At 39.7% G+C, this 20,086-nt stretch overlaps 3 protein-coding genes across 3 annotated transcripts; 2 read left to right on the top strand and 1 right to left on the bottom strand.

The window, feature by feature from the left end:
- Nucleotides 1-162: 162 nt before the first annotated feature.
- On the top strand, nt 163-2,879 carry taf10 (TAF10 RNA polymerase II, TATA box binding protein (TBP)-associated factor). Its single transcript, XM_034145509.1, has 5 exons — nt 163-584; nt 921-1,075; nt 1,511-1,575; nt 2,310-2,424; nt 2,561-2,879. Exons 1-5 carry the CDS (start codon nt 452-454, stop codon nt 2,648-2,650), a joined length of 558 nt encoding a protein of 185 aa, XP_034001400.1. The 5' UTR covers nt 163-451; the 3' UTR covers nt 2,651-2,879.
- Nucleotides 2,880-3,379: 500 nt separating this feature from the next.
- ppih (peptidylprolyl isomerase H (cyclophilin H)) lies at nt 3,380-19,024 on the top strand. The gene is made up of 9 exons (XM_034145393.1): nt 3,380-3,574; nt 10,750-10,814; nt 11,357-11,380; nt 12,451-12,495; nt 13,212-13,254; nt 17,080-17,172; nt 17,461-17,548; nt 17,631-17,671; nt 18,478-19,024. The coding sequence occupies exons 1-9, from the start codon at nt 3,509-3,511 to the stop codon at nt 18,544-18,546; spliced, it is 534 nt and encodes a 177-aa protein (XP_034001284.1). The 5' UTR covers nt 3,380-3,508; the 3' UTR covers nt 18,547-19,024.
- On the bottom strand, nt 5,183-9,849 carry si:dkeyp-100a1.6 (probable G-protein coupled receptor 160). The gene is made up of 2 exons (XM_034145392.1): nt 9,818-9,849; nt 5,183-6,573 (listed from the first exon to the last, which is right to left on the bottom strand). The coding sequence occupies exon 2, from the start codon at nt 6,484-6,486 to the stop codon at nt 5,422-5,424; it is 1,065 nt and encodes a 354-aa protein (XP_034001283.1). The 5' UTR covers nt 6,487-6,573; nt 9,818-9,849; the 3' UTR covers nt 5,183-5,421.
- Nucleotides 19,025-20,086: the final 1,062 nt, after the last annotated feature.

Raw genomic sequence — 20,086 nt, 5'->3', positions numbered from 1 at the left:
TACTAAACCTCTATTTCTCTTTAAGCTTTAGCTATACAGTTGCCTACCTAGTTAAGTGCTGACCCAACTAAATCACGAGATCATACAATGGAACAAACGAGGAGAGACGTTGAGCATCCTCCCAAAAACTAAAATGTAACTTTAGATGGTCTTCGGGAATCTTCGACTACCTTCGTCAGATCCGGGTCACGTGACGCTATTAGCTCTGCAGCCAGCGTGAGCTCAGCTTTCTGCAGCTCTGTAGCTACAAACATTTCGGATGCTAGCTAGCACCTAGTCCTGTGATTTGTATATCCTCCGAGTCATCCTCATACATTAACTTCACAACAAGTATTTTCTAAAAGTCTAATCTTAGAGCTATATAGCACAGGGTTGCGCTGTTGGCTATATTAGGACGTTTTCTCTGTGCTAGCTAGCCAAGGTTAGCGCGGTAGCTAACGGTAACATCAATATGAATATTGACAACGTTAATCAATCTGTCACAACTGGAGTGTCCTCCACGACTTCTTCAACTTCAAATAACTGTATCGTAAACGACAATGCAACAACCAACGTCAGCAGCATCCCCTCGCTCACGAGTAATGGTAATTATGTTACTTTTACTAGCTCAATGTTATTGTCCGTGTTATTGCGCTCACCACTTATTTTAGTTTAAGGTAGGATGGCTACTTTATTTCTACTTTAGATGTTTGCCTGTGACTAAATATATACACTGTCATGTTTGGAGTTATGCGTTGTCATGTTTCGAGTCTTTGAAGCCCTACTTTTCCAACAAGGTTTGGACTTAGCCCAAACCTTTCTTTAGGTGATACTGATAAACACCATTTTCTGGACGTATGATCTAATTATTTAAAAAATGCACACGATATGTATATCATTTTGTTGCTTTCATTTCTAATGAATCCATCCCTGTATTACAGCTTCAGCCTCTGCGGCCATGGTGACCCCATCAGCAGACTCTGTCTCTAACGGTGTGTATGTTCCTGGCGGCATCACCAATGGAGATGTGAAGCCTGCCCTGCCCACCATGCCGCTGGCAGACTTCCTCATGCAGCTGGAGGAGTACACTCCCACGGTAAGTCAAGTTGTTTCAGTCAGCTTACTAAATGCTAAACATACAGTCGTAAATAAGCAGAAACAATATAAGGCGCTGTGTTAAGTAGGATATATGAGCTGAGGACGGATGCACTCACACAAACATAAGCACAAACACACAACCAAACCCATTATCTCTATCCAAATATTAAAATAGTTGTCAATATTCAATTGACAATCATGACAAATTCATATGCTCCTAGCTTTGGTAAACATGTTATTTAACTGGCACTCCCCTCCTTAGACAGTAGCTAAGTTAGTTTCTTCAGTGGCCAGAGACTGTACCAGTGTTCTAGATAAAGTTAATTTGCTGAACATCACGGAATGACCAACATACAGTAATAATGTTCTTCGCAGTTAAAGTGGGTTATATGAAGTTTGACCACAAACTGAAGTCTGCTCTTTTTTCCCTCAGATTCCTGATGCAGTTACAGGTTACTACCTCAACCGGGCTGGCTTTGAGGCTTCCGATCCAAGAATGTAAGTGGCGTGATTATGACTGTGCAGAAATGCTACCTCAAATCTTGAGTTGACTGGTAGTAGTGCTGTTTTTCGAGTTGAAGGGCAGGCACAAAATAAAGTGGAGTCACTATATATAAGCAATCAATGTATCAGTCTATTAAGCTTTTTTTTGTATTACTTTTTTTATTTTAAGAAAGCTGAGATGATAATTATATTGTATTGCAGCAGCCTCCCCCACACTCTGGAACTCCCTCCCCAGCCACGTCAGATCCGCCAACACTCTCACATCATTCAAACAATCCCTCAAAACTCACCTTTTCACTCTTGCCTTCAACTCCTAATCAATTAACCCCTTGCCCTTATTCCACCTAGCTTAGCACTTTCTACTTTTGTTGTTATTTTGTTTTACTTGCTTGTAAGCGCTTTGAGCACCAGGAAAAGCGCTTTATAAATGTAATGTATTATTATTATTGTTATTAAACCTACCTGGACATCAAGAAGCTGTTGTTTACCTGTAAACTGATATAGAGTCAGTACCACAACCTATATTCCATTCATATGAGCATAAAGTACAGACTCTTCAGCCTAGTCAACCATGTATTGTCACCTTTATGATGGTTGCTGCAATGATTTTTTTGGACACGAGAAGGGAAGATGCATCTGACCTCCATCTGACTTACTAGTTTCTAATTTGAGTTTCTGGGTATAGACAATTAAAAGCACAATAATGATTTTCTTTTTCATTTCTTTAGAATCCGTTTGATCTCCCTTGCTTCTCAGAAGTTTATCTCAGATATTGCCAACGATGCGCTGCAATACTGTAAAATGAAGGGAACTGCCTCAGGAAGCTCGAGGAGTAAGACAAAGGTTAGTGCTACTTTTATTTTTTACATGTGCTTTAAATGTAATACACGCATACATTATTTTGATTGGGCGATGTGCGAAATAATATGTTCTTCCTGATAAGTAATAACGTTTTGTGTTTCTTCTTCTCTACTTATAGGATAAGAAGTACACTCTGACTATGGAGGACCTGACTCCTGCCCTCACAGAATATGGCGTGAATGTCAAGAAACCATATTACTTTACATAGAACTGTCTTTCTTTAAGGCGTTTTGCTTTTGCTAGGTTTATCTCCCTGCTGACCAACTAGAGTCTGTCAACACCTTTTTGCTTAATGTTTTTTTTTTATCATGGTGCTTTAGTACAGCTTTGACACATATTTGTAGTCCCTTTGCCATTTGTTATTTTTGTGGAGCCACCTTTGCATTATGTTTAATTGTATGATTGTTTTATTGTGAAAATAAAACCTTTAACAGAAACCTTTGTGTGTGAGATGTTGGATGTGTTCAAATACAGCCCCTTTTTTAGTATTATTTGAACCAAAGAGATGTAGACATACAATCGGCAACATAGCAGCGAATACAAGTTATTAAGATAAACCCATATACGTATAAGGAGTGGTAACTCGTGTGTAAAACTAATAAGGCACATTCAAAAACATGTTAAGTCAGTATGATTTCCAGCTTCTTTGTGTCCTGTAAACCTGGAGGACAGGGGTACTCATTTCTGCATTCTGCTGTTAAACTTTACTAATAATTACATTGATCCAAGAGGAGTTGATAAAGCTATAGGAAGCAAAAAGCTTTATAAATTAGGAGTTACTGCACAATTAATCAGGAAATTACCGTATTATGAAAATGGTGTTATTCCTTTGGCTTTTCTATATCTACATGATTAAAGTTAGTTTACTATGATACAACACCGAAGCGGATTTACCATACCCTTTTCGCGATGGCAGTATTTTGTCCCAAACTGCGGGCCGTAGTACGTCTCTCCTGAGCCACCGTAGAATCGAAACGGCGCATATGCTCAGCATTCAAATGATTCTCGTGTTGTCCTGCTAAAAAACATATTTTATTTAGTCTTAAGGAGCAAGGAAAGTGTCACAATGTCTGTCCAAACAACAAATGCCAGCAACCCGATTGTCTTCTTCGACATAACCATCGGAGGACAGGTGAGTAGAAGAAAGAAATGAGCTAACATCGATTTGACTTCCAAGCTACCAACGTTGAAGCCACGTTAGCTCGCCTTAGTGTCGTGTTTTGGTTAATAGTTTTGAGCCAGTTAGCTACGTTGGAGGTTTTTAACCGCCTTTCTTTACATATATCTGATACACACAACAATGTGCAGATACTTAATTTCTCTCTCGCTGTTTTTATTGTGTTGACTTTTAGCTATAATTTACTTTGCTTAACACTGTGAAAAGAACCTGTCTGAGATATGATGCTATTGCTAAGGCATTATTGATATCAAGATGTCGTTCAGTGCGTGGAAATGAACTCTAATTCTTAATCCTATTCCTACATCATAAATATTCAAATATTTGTCTTAGACAGGCAGTACGGTTGCTATATGGACGCAGGTGGTGCTGGTTGGAAACAAGTGTGGTGGATGAAGTTTAAACTACGTAATAGTTTTCTGGAGACACGAAAACAACTTTTATTACCAAATACTATACACGACCCTCTGTGAACAATATAATCTGTATTTAATTATTCGAAAATGTCGTTTGTTCATTTAGTTTCAAATGGTTTATTCGTTTTTTAAATGGTGATATTTGGGAAGATATAATTATTGAGTTGCATATTCTTTTCATTTACACTTCTACTTGTAATGCTATGTTATCAGCTATGATATTAAATAATGTAATGTCTCACTTCACAATGAAAGTAGTTTTTAACAGGCGTTGCTGAAAGGTTTTGTTAAAGTAATTTAACAAAGGAATATAAGAGTAAGACTAATATACACTGTTAGAATAACTAGCTTTGGGCAGGTGACTCTATAATGTAAACCCACAGATATTCTATTTTCTTCCATTTATGCAGTTTTATACAGGTCTATAAAGGCAATGTTTTTCACCTTTTACTTCGTCCGTAGCTTTCTCTCTATATTCACTTTTTTAGTGATCGTCCTCCTCGGGTTTGTTGTAGCACTTGTAGTCCCACTCCCCTGAAACCAGTGAGAAGAATCATGTAACTTTGACAGAAAGCTGAGTGTTGATGTAGGACCTTATTGCTCATAGTAAGATGCTGACAAATACATTTCCAGGCCCTTTTAATACATCTATATACTCCAAGTTATTTGTAGTATGAAATACATTTATTTCAATTATGACAAATTAGGAAGTCTCCTTACAAGGTTGATGTAGCTGTTTTGTAGCTTTTAATTAATCACTTGTAACCATGACGTTTTACTTCCGGTGCATTTTTAAGGTTTTTCGTCCATGCTGGATTAGGAGAGGAGGTTTGAAGTTCCTCACCTTGGAAACTGCAGCTTGAAAACAAAGTCTAGAAGCTTTCGATCACATGTAAGGTCAAGAATACATTTCGGACCTACATTTTCGGGAGAAAATCGCTAAACATGAAATGTATCTGTTATTTACAAAGGTAGAAAGAAAATCAATGCTCAGTTAAAGAGTTTTAGGATATTTATTGAGAAGCATTTATACCCATTATGGACCAAAGTGAAAAATAAGTGAATATAAATAAGTCAACATAGCATTTCCATCAAATATAATCTTTGAAAAAAATATAAAATAGAACATTTATGTAAATCCCAATATATTTACAAAACTTTATCATAATTATCATCATAGTTTTCATAAAAAATTGTATCCCAACTCTTCAGAAAACATACATATTTGTAAGTCCATACATATTTATAAGTCCAGTCACATGTCCATTTCGAGTTTTTGCAGTTACAGTTTGTCCTGAGAGGGCCTTTATTAGACATTAATCGAGTCGACATTGCCTGAATGTTCGGCTTGCTTAGAATTCAGACCAGCTTTTTCTAGGCAGCAGTTTATGCATATGTGCCAGCTCTAACCACTGAGCTATCTGGTGGCCCAGTTCTCTTTAATTGTATTTGGTTACACACAGCTACTTGGAGTTCCTGCTGTTGTGTTCCTTTGCTTAGCTGCCAATAAACTTGCCACAAGCAAATATTTTCTGGGAGATTGCTGTATGGTCCTTGCGTCTTGCTATTTATCCAGAACACCAGACCCACCAGTAAACTGTTCATACACTCCAACCACAGAAGGTTTACAGTGATGTAAGCAGGTACTCCAAAGTCCAAGATCAGACACGCCACGGAACAGATGAGATAAGGCATCCAAAATAAAGCAAAGCCCAGTGTGAAGGTGAGCCACAGAGGCGGGCCCGGTTGGACAGGTTCCTCCAGATAATATTCCTTGCTGCTTTTTGTCTCCGCGTAGGTGGTTGAGGTGAACAACAAGTCGCTGCTCTGGTTGTCTGGTTCGTCCCTCGCTTCAGATAACTTATGTGCCTGTTTCACCCACTGGGGAATTTTTGACCAAAAGGGCAGCAATGTAAAAATGACAGCTGAGAAAAGCACTAAAATAGAGTAGGTTATCAGCGCAGACTCCTCTACTTCACACACTAGAGCCTTATTCTCTATCTCAAAACTCTTTCCCTTTAGATCAGAATCAACAGAACCAAAGGTTAGGTAAATAGCAATCATCCACATCAGCAATAACCAAACCGAGTTCCTTATGAATTTGCACGTGGCGCTCTGCCTTCCAAGGTAGGTACCTTCTAAAACGTAGTCCAATAAACCCAGGCACATCATGGGCAGCGGCAGCACTCCATATGTCACAGACGCATTGGCGAAGATTAAACAGAGTGACACGTGACACGTTTCAGGCCCAAGAAACAACATGCTTGCTACTAAGAACACCATGACAAAGTCAGCCAAGAAGATGGACAGGCTGCACATGCTTAAAAAAGAGGTATACAGCTTCCTGGTGCATAAATACATTACTGCTGCGTCTAGTCCGAACTTTATAAGCATAAGCACAAGATACATTCCAGTGTTGTCCACACCCGGTTGCGCGAGTACGGCCAGCATTTTTCAGGTTTTGTGAGTTTCCAGAGACTTTGCCTACTCAGGCAGCCTCTATGTTATTGCACCGGTCCGCTGTTCAGTTTCACGAGGCTGTAGAAGACAAGATAATATTGGTTAGGAACTTTGCTTATACAAATAATAGTCTGCAATTAATAATTAGAAAACATATTTTTATTAATGGCTGAGTAAATGCCAGGAGATTTAAAAAGCATCCTGATCATGAAGCATATCATGTTGTATAAATCTACTAAGTAGGTGATGATCTCAATATCAGTCATACTAATTATAGTGTCTTTTGCTGTATGATAAAGTCCCTGTGCTCTTTTGCCATGAGGTGTTCTCATAAGATGTGAGCAGATGTTTTTTGTCACATGCGAGGTGTCTCACCTCTGCTAGAAAGCTCTGTCAGTATCACTCAACACTCCATACAAAGGTAGATGTACAAAATGTTATTAGGTTTTGAGAGGTGTTTTTACTCCTTAATCGCTGCTCATATTTTATCACTTATAATGAAGTACTTCATGAAATTGAACGGAAACAGATTGCATTGGATTTGTAAAGGCGTGCTCCTGTCACCAGCTATAGTTAACTATTACCTATTAGTCCCAATCATTATCACACCCTTCACTTCAGATATACTTATAATTGTCCCGACATATTTGTTTTATCCGTTTCTTCCAAAGCAGATAAACAAGAAACCAGTCAAACACGACTGCTCAGTCAGTACAGTTTACTGACAATTGTACTTTTGCAACATCTTTTACTTGCAACATCTCCCTTCAAAATTAATTATTTTGACTTTTATCCGCACAGTTTAAATGCACTATTCGGCTCTCAAATATGTTGTATTCTGGCTGAAACATGTCATGTCACTTATAAAATCAACATCTTACAGCCATGGAAAAATCAGTGACAGGAGAAGCAATTTCTGCCATTTGAAGCACCTAGAATTAAGGGCACAAGTTGAAATAATCAAAGTGTGACCCCCAGATGTTGGTACTTCTGTGCTCTGGGGCCTCATTTATAAAGGGATATACGCTCAAAAAATGGCGTACGCCAGTTTCTACGCAATGTTTGCGATTTATAAAATACTAACTTGACGGGAAAATGTGCGGTCCTCCACGCAAACTCTAACCCATGCGTACGCACTAAGCACACAAACGGGAGAGACGAGAAACTGCGACACCGTTGGCAGAAGGAAGAATGGAGAGAAATATGTGGAAATAATACCATAAATAAAATGTTACCTCTCATTTATCAAATATGAAGAATTCATTTTCAAACATTGATTAAAGCCAATCTTTAAATGATTAAACAAACGCCAGTTTGAGACTCCTCAGTGCACACAAAAACATAACTTGGAGAAATAAATAAATACGGATATGTTATTTAAAACCACCTCGAATATGTTGTGTTAATGTTATGAAATGTTTTCTCATAAATGATGCGGTAAGCAGGGGGACAGAATTACGTCTAAACTGACGCCGTTTTGCATTTCTATAGGTTGTAGATACGAGCATGGTTTTATATACTATCACGTTTAATCGTGTTTTATGCCGTTTGCCAAGACTTGATAAGTCGCTCGTAAAACACAGGAGGTATGGAAACTAAGAACACCATATGTGGTAAATTGTACAGCTAATATAACACAACACATTAGTTGTATTTCCTTTAACTGGTGGATTATGGATATATAGTTGCTGATCGACAGCTGGAACACAAACCACCAAATACAACAAAAATAATTCAGATCCAGTCGTCATGACTCCACTCCGGAGGGATTCCCCCATCATTTCTTACAGTTTCTCATCAAGGGGGTGTCTCCTGTCCCCGGGACAAACACACTGCATGAGGAAGGTTATGTGTATTTGTTTTGTCATTAACTTTTTTCGGACCACTTATTTATTTATTTTGGTGACGATCCGACCTCCATGCTGCTACTCTGGTTCAAACTGCATCCACCAAACAATATGATTTATCTCGACCTCCCCACAATAACCAAAATCTGACACGGTGTGATATGTCTTTTTTAGCTGTTCTATCGTAATTTCCTGCGATCTTCTTCATGCAGTCAGTCAAAATGAATGAATGAATGGGCGTTTCTTTGACTATGTATAGGCAAATATGGGCGTTACGAGTCGATTGTGATTTATCAAGGGAAACAGGCGTAGGGAGTGCCGTACGCACTTCCCTCGCCGGTACGCAACGTTTTGTGAATCGGAAAATGGCGGAAAATTTATGTACCTATTTTTGTGCTTTGTACTACGTAAGCAACCTTCCTACGTCAATCCTACGCAAGGCGTTATAAATGAGGCCCCTGGTGAGTTTCAGTAGAGAACCGGTCAGCATGCTTTCATCAGACGTCAGACGGTTGTCAGGTGGAGCAGCTCCTTTTTCAGGCAGCGCTTTATGGCTCCACCTTACCTTTGTAAATTGATGACACACCCTATCTGTCTTGAATGAAGCCTGCTTTCCCTCCCGACCTGTATGGTGGGTCTGCCTGTTGTTATGTCAATTTGCATGTGCTGTTCCAGGTTGGCAGGTTGGAAACCCAGCTTTTACTAACAATACTTCTAGATGAAACCGCACCACAAGACTAGATTACTTTCCCTGCACCAGATACTAAGACAAGTCCACTATTTTGCATAGAAGGAAGATACAACAAAGGTTAAATGATGGAGGCCTAAGGTTGCTTTCTAGATAAACTTGTGTTTAGTACTAAAACACATGTACATGCAGGCATTTACTGAATACCTCAGTCTAGTCTCATTGCTACACTTGGCCTCAGACTACTGTTTTTAATTACGTGTACAGAAACATTTTTGCAGCTTTGGTGTACAAGTTTTAAAGCAGTGTAAGTAAAAGTACGTCTTTTCACATTTTATTTGATTATTTATCTTTACAGTATAATAGCCTCTCAAAATAGCTCAAAACAGTCGCCTAAAAATGTAATTTTATTAAATGTCGTTACAGAACTACCAGCCTATAAGAGTGAGGCTACAGTTAAACAATCAGACTTTTTAATAATCTGAAATGTCGTTATTGACTTGGCTCCTGTAAAATGATTTTTCAAAGTGATTAGTCGACTTGCACCTGCAGCTAGTTAACATAATGTTATCTGTCAAATAAAAAATGGGGATAAGTAAATGTATTTCAGCTTGTAATAGAGTCTTGGCTTCCTTTGTTTGCTAAACGTTCAGGTACAAAGTTGCCACAGAGGCGTTAAAGGTGTGGTAGATGTGGCTGTCTTCGTGTTCCTGGAGTTTGTACTCCTGACCAGGACTTTAGGTGAAACCCCTGTAAGTCAGTTCAGTCCTTTCCTCATCTTCCTTACATGTTTTGTTTATGTTTCAAGGGATCCAAAGTAGGTGTTGTCCCCCGAGCACAGCAAAAATAGAACAAGATACACTAATCAAAATATAGGCAAAATGTTTTCTTCTTAATATATATTCTTAGCTCGTACCTGTTGTTAGACGCATCGGTGAACACCGCAGCAGATCTCTGTTTGTTCTGCACCAACACTTTGCTTTTGTATTTCATGCCATTGACTAGAAACTAAAAACATAGTGTATTGTCTGAAAGCAAAAGGCAGGAGATCCAATGGCAGCTTGTTTGGCTGTGGGTGGTTTGCATTGACTGGAGGGACAGTTGTGCAGTGATGTCATGGGGACAACCGCTCGATTGAAAACAGCACAGTGTTTGTTCTCATGCAGATGCAGACACGCGGACACTGTGGCTGACAGTCGGCCTCTTGCAGGTCCCTCAGGGCTGTGGGAGGCCCGGCTGGACAGACACCCTCGCTGCCAAACTCATGCACACTAAGCTTATAGAGGATTTCATGTGATGCATTCAGATTGTCTTCTCATTTACATCTTACTATTACGTATGCTTTGACCATTGGGAATTCAAATAACTGAGACAGAATAGCTTGTTTTGTTGAGATTAAGCCAAATCTACTCGATGGTTTCAGGAAGGAAATGTTGTTTAAGGCAAGGGGGAGAAGGGAGAAGGACGAGAAAAAACCCCAAACCAGTTATTCAGTAGAAGTGATACGAGGTGCTGTTGTTGAGTCTTGTTGGTGTAACTGGTAAGTCCAGATGAGACCACCTTTTTCATAGAGAGGAGCATCAGGTCAGAAACAACCTGTTCCTATACAATGCAGGTCAACCTGAGGAGGGAACTGGGGGTTTCTGTTTTCCTTGTTAAGCTCTTGGTTTTGTGTGTTTACCTGCTCATGTCAAGTTTTTTCTCAATTTTCTTTCTCAGGATGTTGGACGGATGAAGATTGAGTTGTTTGCCGATGTGGTTCCAAAGACAGCAGAGAACTTCCGGTAAGGAGAAAGTCTGCCTCACATAGTCTGGTTTCTCACATTTTAGAAAAGAGATACCACAGGTAGGGCTGTCAAAGTATCAGATTTTCACTACTTAATTGAAATCGTGGCCAAATTTGTTTAGGGTACTATATTATTGAAAATATATAGAAAAATTGGGGGGAAATTATAATGGCTCCATTCAAATTCATATTCAACTTTGCTTTATTGTATGTTTTATTTCTTTTTTTGGCAGATGAATACAAAGATAAGTGTCTAGAGATGGAGAGCAAGTCTGTTAAAATAACTGTACAAAAGCATAAGAAAACAACACTAATGGATAGGGTAAAGGCAATCAGAAGGTGTAACATATCCAAAACAAAATGATCTTGTATTTCTAACATGATATCCTTATTTATGTTCCGTCAATACCAGTGTATCCCTTCTGCCCTATTTGTACTGCATATGTTAACACCAATGAGACCATTTCTATTATATATGGCAATATGCTATTATGAGACTATTATATAACATGTTCCTTACACTTTCATTTTCTCTTACAGGCAGTTCTGCACTGGAGAGTTCAAGTAAGTCCGTGAAGAGCTGTATTCTTTGATGGTACCCAACTTCACCATCCTGCACACTTTGTCTTAACGTGCACTTAAAAGCAATCTAATTCTTACGAGCACCTTTCAGGAACCTTATCATTGATCAGTAGACCCGGAAGACTTTTCCTTTTGATCAGATTGAGGGATACTTCGTATATGCTCAAACAGGTTTCTAAAGGGTATTTACACGTGTGCCGGTGCATGACAAAAAGCCAAGATGTAAAATCAGCGCTGTGGCAGGGATGCGGCAGATGAAAGGATACATTTTACCTCCTGAAGCTCTGCTTCATTTTATACAAAAGAATAAAATCATGTCGAGAATAGTTGTTTTATTCTGAAAAACGCCTGTAAAATTCCATCTCATGTACAGTATGAAAACCTGTGTGCTCTGCTTGGACCTCTGCACAATCCTTCAGCTGATATATCGTACGTAGCTTAGAACTAATGTGCAGATTTCAGACGAAACAGCACCTTGGGCCACAACCTGCAGTAAAAAGAAGAAGGCCTGTACAAAGTGTACCAACAAAGTGAATGGTACAGTCTTTATTATTTCAAAGCATGGATTGGCTTATTTAAACAAAGCCAAAGGAAAAGTTTTTTTTCTCAATATTTTCCTTATTTACTGTCATGTAAACAGAGATAATTTGGCTTAGACAACATAATGGGAAGTTTGATTAAAGGATAAAATTGCTAAATTATTAGGATTTATTTTAAAAGAACAACTCTGTTTTCAAAAGAAGCTTTTAACCTGCAATATTTGGTGCGGGAGGAATATATTAGACTAATTAACAGGACCAGGTGCTATTTATGCAACCAACATTGTTTTCATGGTGTTCCCATGTACAAAGAAGATAGGCTCTCCATACACACTAATAATTCAACTTAAGAGACTTTATATGCACCCCTGAGCAGGCGAAATGTTAACAATGTTTAGTGATTGTCACAAACATGGACAGAACTGCCCTGTGTGAGTTGATATTTTGTAGCAGAAAACAGCATGATTGTCTTTACTGACAACCTCATTTTGTTTTGAAACTTCTGTCCCGCAGGAAGGATGGAATCCCTATTGGTTTCAAAGGTTGCCTCTTCCACAGGTACACATTGATTTTAAAGCACACATTATTCTTCCACTTTCACAATGATTTTAGAGTTATTATTTAACCTGGTTTTCTACTGGATCAGCCTGCTTGGTATCCGCTGTAGTTTGTCCCTGTTTGTCTGTATACTTATATTTATACAACATGCACATGAATGGTTCTGGACAACTAATTAAATAATAGCTCTTAGATGAGCCATTTGAAGTTTGAAAATGATTCTAGTTAAATTAATTCTAGACTTAAATCCAGGATTGGAAAGTAACATTTGCTTTTACATACTATGACAGCAGTGGTAGCATCAAAGTGCCCACAATCATATTAACCTACAATCCTCAAGGGTATTATTTTCCATTTATTTAGTGCATTGTTTACGTGATTATTTGGGCATTTTTCCTGGCAACAGAATGTTACTATGGGACCCAAAAACAAGCCCAAGCTGCCCATCCTCATTGTTGTCCAGAATACTATACATTAAAATGAAATATATGAACAACACTCAGTGTGTTTAACGTGCAGTGTTTTATGGAAACTGCAGTGTCAATAAAACCTGTTCACCCACTTCTTTTATTTTATAGGAAGTATAGTCTTTTTTGACACATTAACAGAAAGATAATGTCAGCTCTTCTTACAGGAACTGTATATACATTTTTTGTAAACAGCTCTTACCCCAGCAAATGTGACTGTACTGATCTGTTTGCATTGCTCATTGGCAGGGTGATCAAAGACTTCATGATTCAAGGAGGGGACTTTGTAAATGTAAGTATATGCAGTTCCCTTCTGCCCTGCTCTTGTTGCACTTTTAGGATGACAGCTAATAATTATTCATGCTTTATCCTATTTGCATTTATGGCTTGATTGAGGCTAAAGTGAACCTTTGCACATTTGTCTTGCACCATATAAATACATTTTCTTATGATGAAAATAGTGTTCTCAGAATCTTGACTATAACCTTTTCATTGAACTTTTTATCAGCAGAAATAAACCCAATAAAATTCTACTTACTGTGAGTGCTAAACTTTACCTAAATGGATTTAAAAAAGCATACATTTAAATGGAGTACTAGTATGGAGATTGACAGTAACCTTTGATAGGGTTATTGCTGTGAAACAATGTCAAATGGACCTGTAAGCATAAAGACAACATATTTTAACTGCTGGTGAACTAGCAGGATTCTTTAAATTGAAACCAACTTCTATAGAGAGGCGAAGTCACGCCCATCTACTTCCGACCCATGGGACCTTATTTCGGAAAAATAATGTATTGAAGTCAATGGGGAGAGAAAACGTATCTTTCGATCCCGTTTGAATTGTGCCATGAATTACACGTATGATGTTTGTCAATCTTAAAAAATCATTTCCATGTCAAAACAGTCACAGTTTGTCGTAAAACTGTTGAAATATAAGACTATGAAAAATACGCAACTAGAAAGACTACAAATCCCAGAGTCGTGTAAGTGATGTCATAACTGATGTCATAATTGTTTTCCTCCACTAAATATAAGAGATAGCTAAGATAAGATAACTTTAACAAGATGCCTGTGTGCTTAGTACCAGGTTGTAATCATACCAGCAATGGGTCTTGCTCGTTCTTTCGCTTCCCGTCTGATGAAAGGACCAGGGGTGTTTCTCAATGTCGAGGAAGGCTGCTCCAGAGCCACTATTTCAAGCATACTACGTCATCGAGTGCCGCCAAAGGACTGTTCCAATGTCCAGCATACTTGGAATTCTATCGAGGCCGGCGTACTTCGTAGCGAGCTATTTCGAGGCTACACATGTGTAGACCAAGCCCCCAGGAAGTGCGCCGGACTCTGAGGAAAATATTCGTTGTGGCCCAACGGCTGTACTACACTTCCGTATCAGTTGCTACCTCTTATTTTGCGTTCACACCAAAAAGAGTACTTAGTGCCGGGAACTTTTACCCCCATTTTAATGGCGCATTTCCACCATGGCGCGGTTTAAGCGTGCCGTGTCGTGCCAGGCCCGTTTTTGGTTGCGTTTCCACTATGCCTAGTTCTGGCCCGGGGCTACTTTTTCACCTTTTTTCTGGCCCGACAAAATCGTGGTTCTATCGGGGCCAACAAACAGGGCTGAGTCGGGCTGAGTTTGCTAAACTAGAGAGAGAATCGCTGGCAAGGGAGCTACAACTGCAACAAGATGAACATATTTGACCGTGATTTAATTGTAATACACGTTTCAAAATGATGCCGAAGTAACAACATACTGATACCGGTTAGTAAAAACCATGAATTAATGCTTTGACAAGTCTGCAGACAGACGGCAGGCGAAAAACCTTTTAAAATGCGCGTTGTCTAAATGGCTAAGCTAACGCAATATATGCTCCGACCGTCCACACTCACAACAACGGCCTATACAGACATAAATAAACCAGCGACTGTACTCGCCATGACACAGGCAGTCTGTGGTTTGTACTTGTTTAACTTTTGTCTAGTTTCTGAACAGATATGAGGAGCTGTGAGCTTGAGTGCTAACAGCTAACGGCTGATGTTGTTTTTCTGGGGTGCTCATTGAAGATGACGTCACGGCTCCGCCTACACTGCGTTACTATAGTTACTGCCCCAGCTACTAAACTGTAATGGAAGCGCAGCATTAAAGTGAGCTAGGCCTAACAAAACCGTACTAAGTCGAGCGAGGCTTGCGGTGGAAATGCGCCATTAGTGTCTGCTAGAGAGGTGGTACTATCCTGGGGAGAAAAAAGTACCAATTTCTTTTGGCTGGGCGAATTGCAAACCACGCCCCGTAAAACTCTGAAAAGTTTTGTGAAGCCGCCATTGTATTTGCTGGCATTAGCATTATTAGCATTAGCATTAGCCCCGCGCACCAACGGAGAGAGAATAACTTATGGCAACACAAAAAAAAACATGGGAGTGGTGGAGTGATGAGGAGGTGTCGGCGTTCTGGCGATTTACTCGGAAGGCTTCAGTAGAAGCTGCTGGGACTCCCAGCAGCTTCTACTGAAGCCAGTCCCCAACTCCGGGGACTTCCGGCCGGGGACTTCGGGTGGCAGTATACGCCGTGAAGTGGTTTGCGGCCTGCCAGTAAACCCAAAGCAGAAGAAGAAGAAGTGACGTCAGCGGCTTCATTTGCCTAATCTTCCCTCAGGGAACTTATTCCGGTGTGAACGCGATCTGTACTTAGTGCCCTGGGGGTACTAAGTGCCAGGCACTAAGTACAGCAAAGTACTTGAAAGCGGCTATTGACCAAAGAAATTGGTAAAGAGACATCTGTAAATCGTTGGATAATTTTTTTTAAACTAAATAAACTACCCAGTATGAACATTTGTATAGCCCTTATTAAAAACATTCGGTCCTCAAGTTGTAAAATGTGCTAATAACGTTATTCTGAGAGTTATTTTCCTCTGCATTATGAACGCGGATCCAACCCACGGGACCGCGCCGCCCGGCAGGTTCATGTGACGTGTTGAGTTCTACATCAGTTTTACCTTTACCCATGGATGCTCAATAAGAACGGATTATATGATTATATGAATACTTTCGTGACGTTTCACTCTCTCAAAAGTTGGGCCATTTTGTCTTCATGCGCCAATGAGCAACTCTCATCGGAATGAACGACGCCCCGCCTCCCACGCTGTATCCAGTTCTTATTATACATCCATGGTGTAGACTCTGCGGTCTTTAAATCCCCACAATGCTTTGCGCACGGACCAATTTCCAAATCTTTGGCGGAAATCGCGCTCCATTTAAGGCGGGGCCTCGCATATGTACACCTGCACACCTGTTGGCCTGTTCCACAATTCTTCATTTTCCGAGGCTAGGAAGGATTCTTGCCTCGCTTCTGAAGCAAGTGACTCGGAAGACATGTGTTTCATTGTGGTGATAGTGAGGGTAGTCAATCCCTTTTTTGGCAAGACAGTAGTGTTGATAATTTTGCAAGTAAAAAAAATACAAATGTGTCGTAAAACTGAAGTAACACTTTTTTTTGTGTGAAACCGCTCAATGAACTACATCTCCCGTCTCGCACCACACACCAAGACGGCCGTCACGTTGGCACATTTCACTTCTTTCTTTCAGAATGAGGCGAAAAGTATTAAAAGAGGTGAAAATCACTACAAGTCTGGGCATGTTGAGAGCTGTACATACACACAAGGGGAGTTAGTCGGTTCCGTAAGAGCCAGCATGCGGGACCGGGATTCTGGGATTTGTAGTCTTTCTAGTTGCGTATTTTTCATAGTCTTATATTTCAACAGTTTTACGACAAACTGTGACTTTTTTTCATGGAAATTATTTTTTAAGATTGAATAACATCATATGTGTAATTCGGGGCACAATTCAAACGGGATCGAAAGATAATCTTTCTCTCCCCATTGACTTCAATACATAATTTTTCCGAAATAAGGTCCCATGGGTGAACATTGGATGTAGATAGGCGGGACTTCGCCTCTCTATTTAGCATGAACTGCAGCTTTGGCTTGAGTAGGACAAAATGTAGTATTCCACCCACTGGTGGGCATGTGGTGACTTACAGCACCTCTAAACTTGGATGGCTTCCTCTTTCTATTCTGTGTGCTATATCTTATGTACCATGTTTTGTCTTTTTTGTGAAGGGTGATGGAACTGGTATCTGCAGCATCTACAGAGGTCCATTTGCAGATGAAAACTTCCGAATGAAGCACAGCGCGCCTGGTCTTCTCTCCATGGTATGTATGCTGATCAGTGCTTAGAAGTGAATGACTGTTGAATCAGGAAGGGTCTCTTTACTTTAACTTCATCCATATCATGACGATGCGTTTCCTGCAAACATTTTGTGTATCCTCTATTTATGAAGTAACAAGTTGTTTAAGATTTGATTAATCTACTCAAGGTGGATTAACCTTAAACTCTGTAGACAATAGGATTTGAATGATTCATTTGACTAGAATGAATGCTGACCAATATAAACTAATAAATAACACTGTCATTCTATCTAAATAATGTGTCTTACTCAGGCAAACAGTGGGCCAGGGACGAATGGTTGTCAGTTTTTCCTCACCTGCACTAAATGCGACTGGCTAGATGGGAAGCATGTTGTTTTTGGTGAGTAAGTCCATGATATTCATTTTATATTTATTTACAACCTTGATGTGCCAGAGTAACACTGTTTTGTTTTCTGTTTTAGGCAAAGTGGTCGATGGTTTGCTGATCATGAGAAAAATTGAGGTAAAAACACATCAATAATTTAATTTTAATATATCAGTGTTAAAGGTGGGGTAGGTCATTTTGGAGAAACCGGCTCGAGATCGCTAGAATTTGAAAATACACAGCCGGAAGAAATCTGCTACTTCCTTACAGAGCCCCTCCTCCAACACACACGAACGCGCACATGACCAATGAGGGCACGAGATAAGTTTGTGCACAGATGGAAGGCTGACAGGCAGGTAGGCCATCCAGTTATTTTAGCCGGGCCGGCTAAAATGATTGGTCGTGCTTTTTACAGTACTACGGCTTCCACAGATGACATTTTTTTATGGATTTTTTGTCAAAGCACTTAAGATATTCATTGTTATCGGGATGTTAAGAGCATTCCATGGAATATAACAAAAAGTGTATCTCGAGCCGGTTTCTCAAACTTACCTACCCCACCTTTAATGGCTAGAATCGTAAGTGGACGAAGACGAGTCATGATGGTGTCACTCACTGGGTGCTTTAAAATAACTTTGTAACATGAGAAAGGCCTACACTACTTAGTTATTTTCTGTCCAATCAAAACAATTTCACTTCAGACATAACTATTTCAAAGCATGCACCCAACCTGTAAGTGATACCCAATCATAGACACCTACAATACATCATATGTTATAGAACATTAAGCTAAAAACGGCTGCGTTAAAAAAAGAATGATAGTTTTAAAGTGCAATTATTTACTAATAAAATATTTTTTATATACTCAAAAAATACCCAAGTGCAATGTCTCAGTTGACTTTTTGCTGACTGTAGTGTTTATTTGTGCTTCTTCCCGCCAACAGAATGTTACTACAGGACCAAACAACAAGCCCAAGCTGCCCATCCTCATTGGACAGTGTGGAGAGATGTGATCCAGCGGGAACTACACAGTCTCTGTACACATGAAGGAGCGTCTCATAGTCACTGGATTGTCCTCAGCTAACATCAAACCATACAGGCTTTCTGTGCCTCGGCCTTCTCCCATAATGCATGTTGAAGAACAGGATTTCAGCAGTACATTTATAATGGCATTTCTTTTTTAATACACATGATTCCAGGTTAAGACTTGCTTAACATAAGGGTTTGACATTTATTTTGCTAAACTTTATGTTCAACACTGTTTTTCCCAGTCCAAACAGAGACAATCTTTGCATCTTGTTATCAAAAGACAGATAAGAAAATGTGACTGAAGCCTAAAGGAATACTTGCCCCAGATGTGAAACATTCAAATTCTTATCTCAGTCTCACGGTGTATCATTTATGATCAATAAATTGTTTTACATTTTTATAAACCATCTTGTTTGTTTGAAAATATGCTGTTTACATCTGTAAAAGGCATGATAATCAAGAGTGTTTTTTTTTAGTTCTCTTAACCCCAAGTCAAACTATGCATGTGTGCAATATAATAGGAAAGGAGACCAATTAAGAAAAAGCTTAGCATTATTATTAGTTTCAGGCCCTTTGATTTTAGATGAGAAATCCCTCATATTATTAAATGTGTATTGCAAAACCTAGTCCTTGTCCATGTTTTGAAATTCAAAATGTCATTTAATTATGTTATGCTATACCCAGTGTGATATGCATTGTTTTTGGTAGGTTTATATGCTTATGGTCCCCTCGACATGTTTTTCTCTTTAGTGTTGGGCTTGCTAATAGATCAAAATGATCATATATGAATACTTGGACTCTGAATTGGTAATAATTAATCTCAGCTTTATTGCCAGGAAGCAAAGAAGGGAAACACTATACAGTCAAAGGCACGAGGGTCCTCCAAGGCACACACTCCTGTGCCAAGCAATCCTCTGCTGAACCTATGGCTACCTCCTCTTCTCATCCCAGCCATCCATACAAATACAAGCCACCAGACCCCCTCCCCCATCCACGCTCTCCCTCTTCTGCCTTGGACTTCGTTCCCAAGGCACAAAAGAATCCTTTCAGATGGATACTCTGTTCTTAGGCAGGAAGTTTTTTTTTTGGAGAGTGTGGGGGGGGGCTGTCTTGGTGGGGAGGCTCTCTGGGGTCAATGCTAAAGCCCATCTTTGTGTGGGAGAACTGGGTTTAGCCATTAACATCGAGCTCTTCACACATCAGCCAGTGCTCAAACACAGTGCCAGTGGAGCATTAACATGACAATGGGTTGGTTGGTTGGGCGGGGGGGGGGGGGGGGGGGGGGGGGGGGGTTGTCTCTCTTCAGCCTGGATCCGTCTGTTCTGCGCTACTGAAAATGGAGTAGGTATAATGTCCGCATTTCACCAGTTTATTGCGCAAGGCAATGAGAAAGTAACCAATCATATATTATAACATCAGGCTTTCAGCTTGTGTGAACCTTTAAAATGTAATACATGATGTAATCATCAAAGATAAACATGTGCAGCAGGTCGGAAAACATTTGAAATTACCTCCCTGTAAATG

This window comes from Trematomus bernacchii, unplaced genomic scaffold, assembly GCF_902827165.1.
Source record: "Trematomus bernacchii unplaced genomic scaffold, fTreBer1.1, whole genome shotgun sequence".
In the NCBI taxonomy this organism is placed as follows: domain Eukaryota; kingdom Metazoa; phylum Chordata; class Actinopteri; order Perciformes; family Nototheniidae; genus Trematomus; species Trematomus bernacchii.
This window is presented reverse-complemented; position numbering and strand designations above follow the sequence as displayed.

Excerpts from the sequence above, each read along its gene's own strand:
- si:dkeyp-100a1.6 (XM_034145392.1), bottom strand. The coding sequence starts at position 6,486 with ATGCTGGCCGTACTCGCGCAACCGGGTGTGGACAACACTGGAATGTAT.
- taf10 (XM_034145509.1), top strand. The coding sequence starts at position 452 with ATGAATATTGACAACGTTAATCAATCTGTCACAACTGGAGTGTCCTCC. Across the intron at positions 1,076-1,510 it reads TGGAGGAGTACACTCCCACG|ATTCCTGATGCAGTTACAGG; the intron begins GTAAGTCAAGTT and ends TTTTTCCCTCAG. Across the intron at positions 1,576-2,309 it reads GAGGCTTCCGATCCAAGAAT|AATCCGTTTGATCTCCCTTG; the intron begins GTAAGTGGCGTG and ends TCATTTCTTTAG.
- ppih (XM_034145393.1), top strand. The coding sequence starts at position 3,509 with ATGTCTGTCCAAACAACAAATGCCAGCAACCCGATTGTCTTCTTCGAC. Across the intron at positions 11,381-12,450 it reads TTCTGCACTGGAGAGTTCAA|GAAGGATGGAATCCCTATTG; the intron begins GTAAGTCCGTGA and ends TCTGTCCCGCAG. Across the intron at positions 17,672-18,477 it reads TGATCATGAGAAAAATTGAG|AATGTTACTACAGGACCAAA; the intron begins GTAAAAACACAT and ends TCCCGCCAACAG.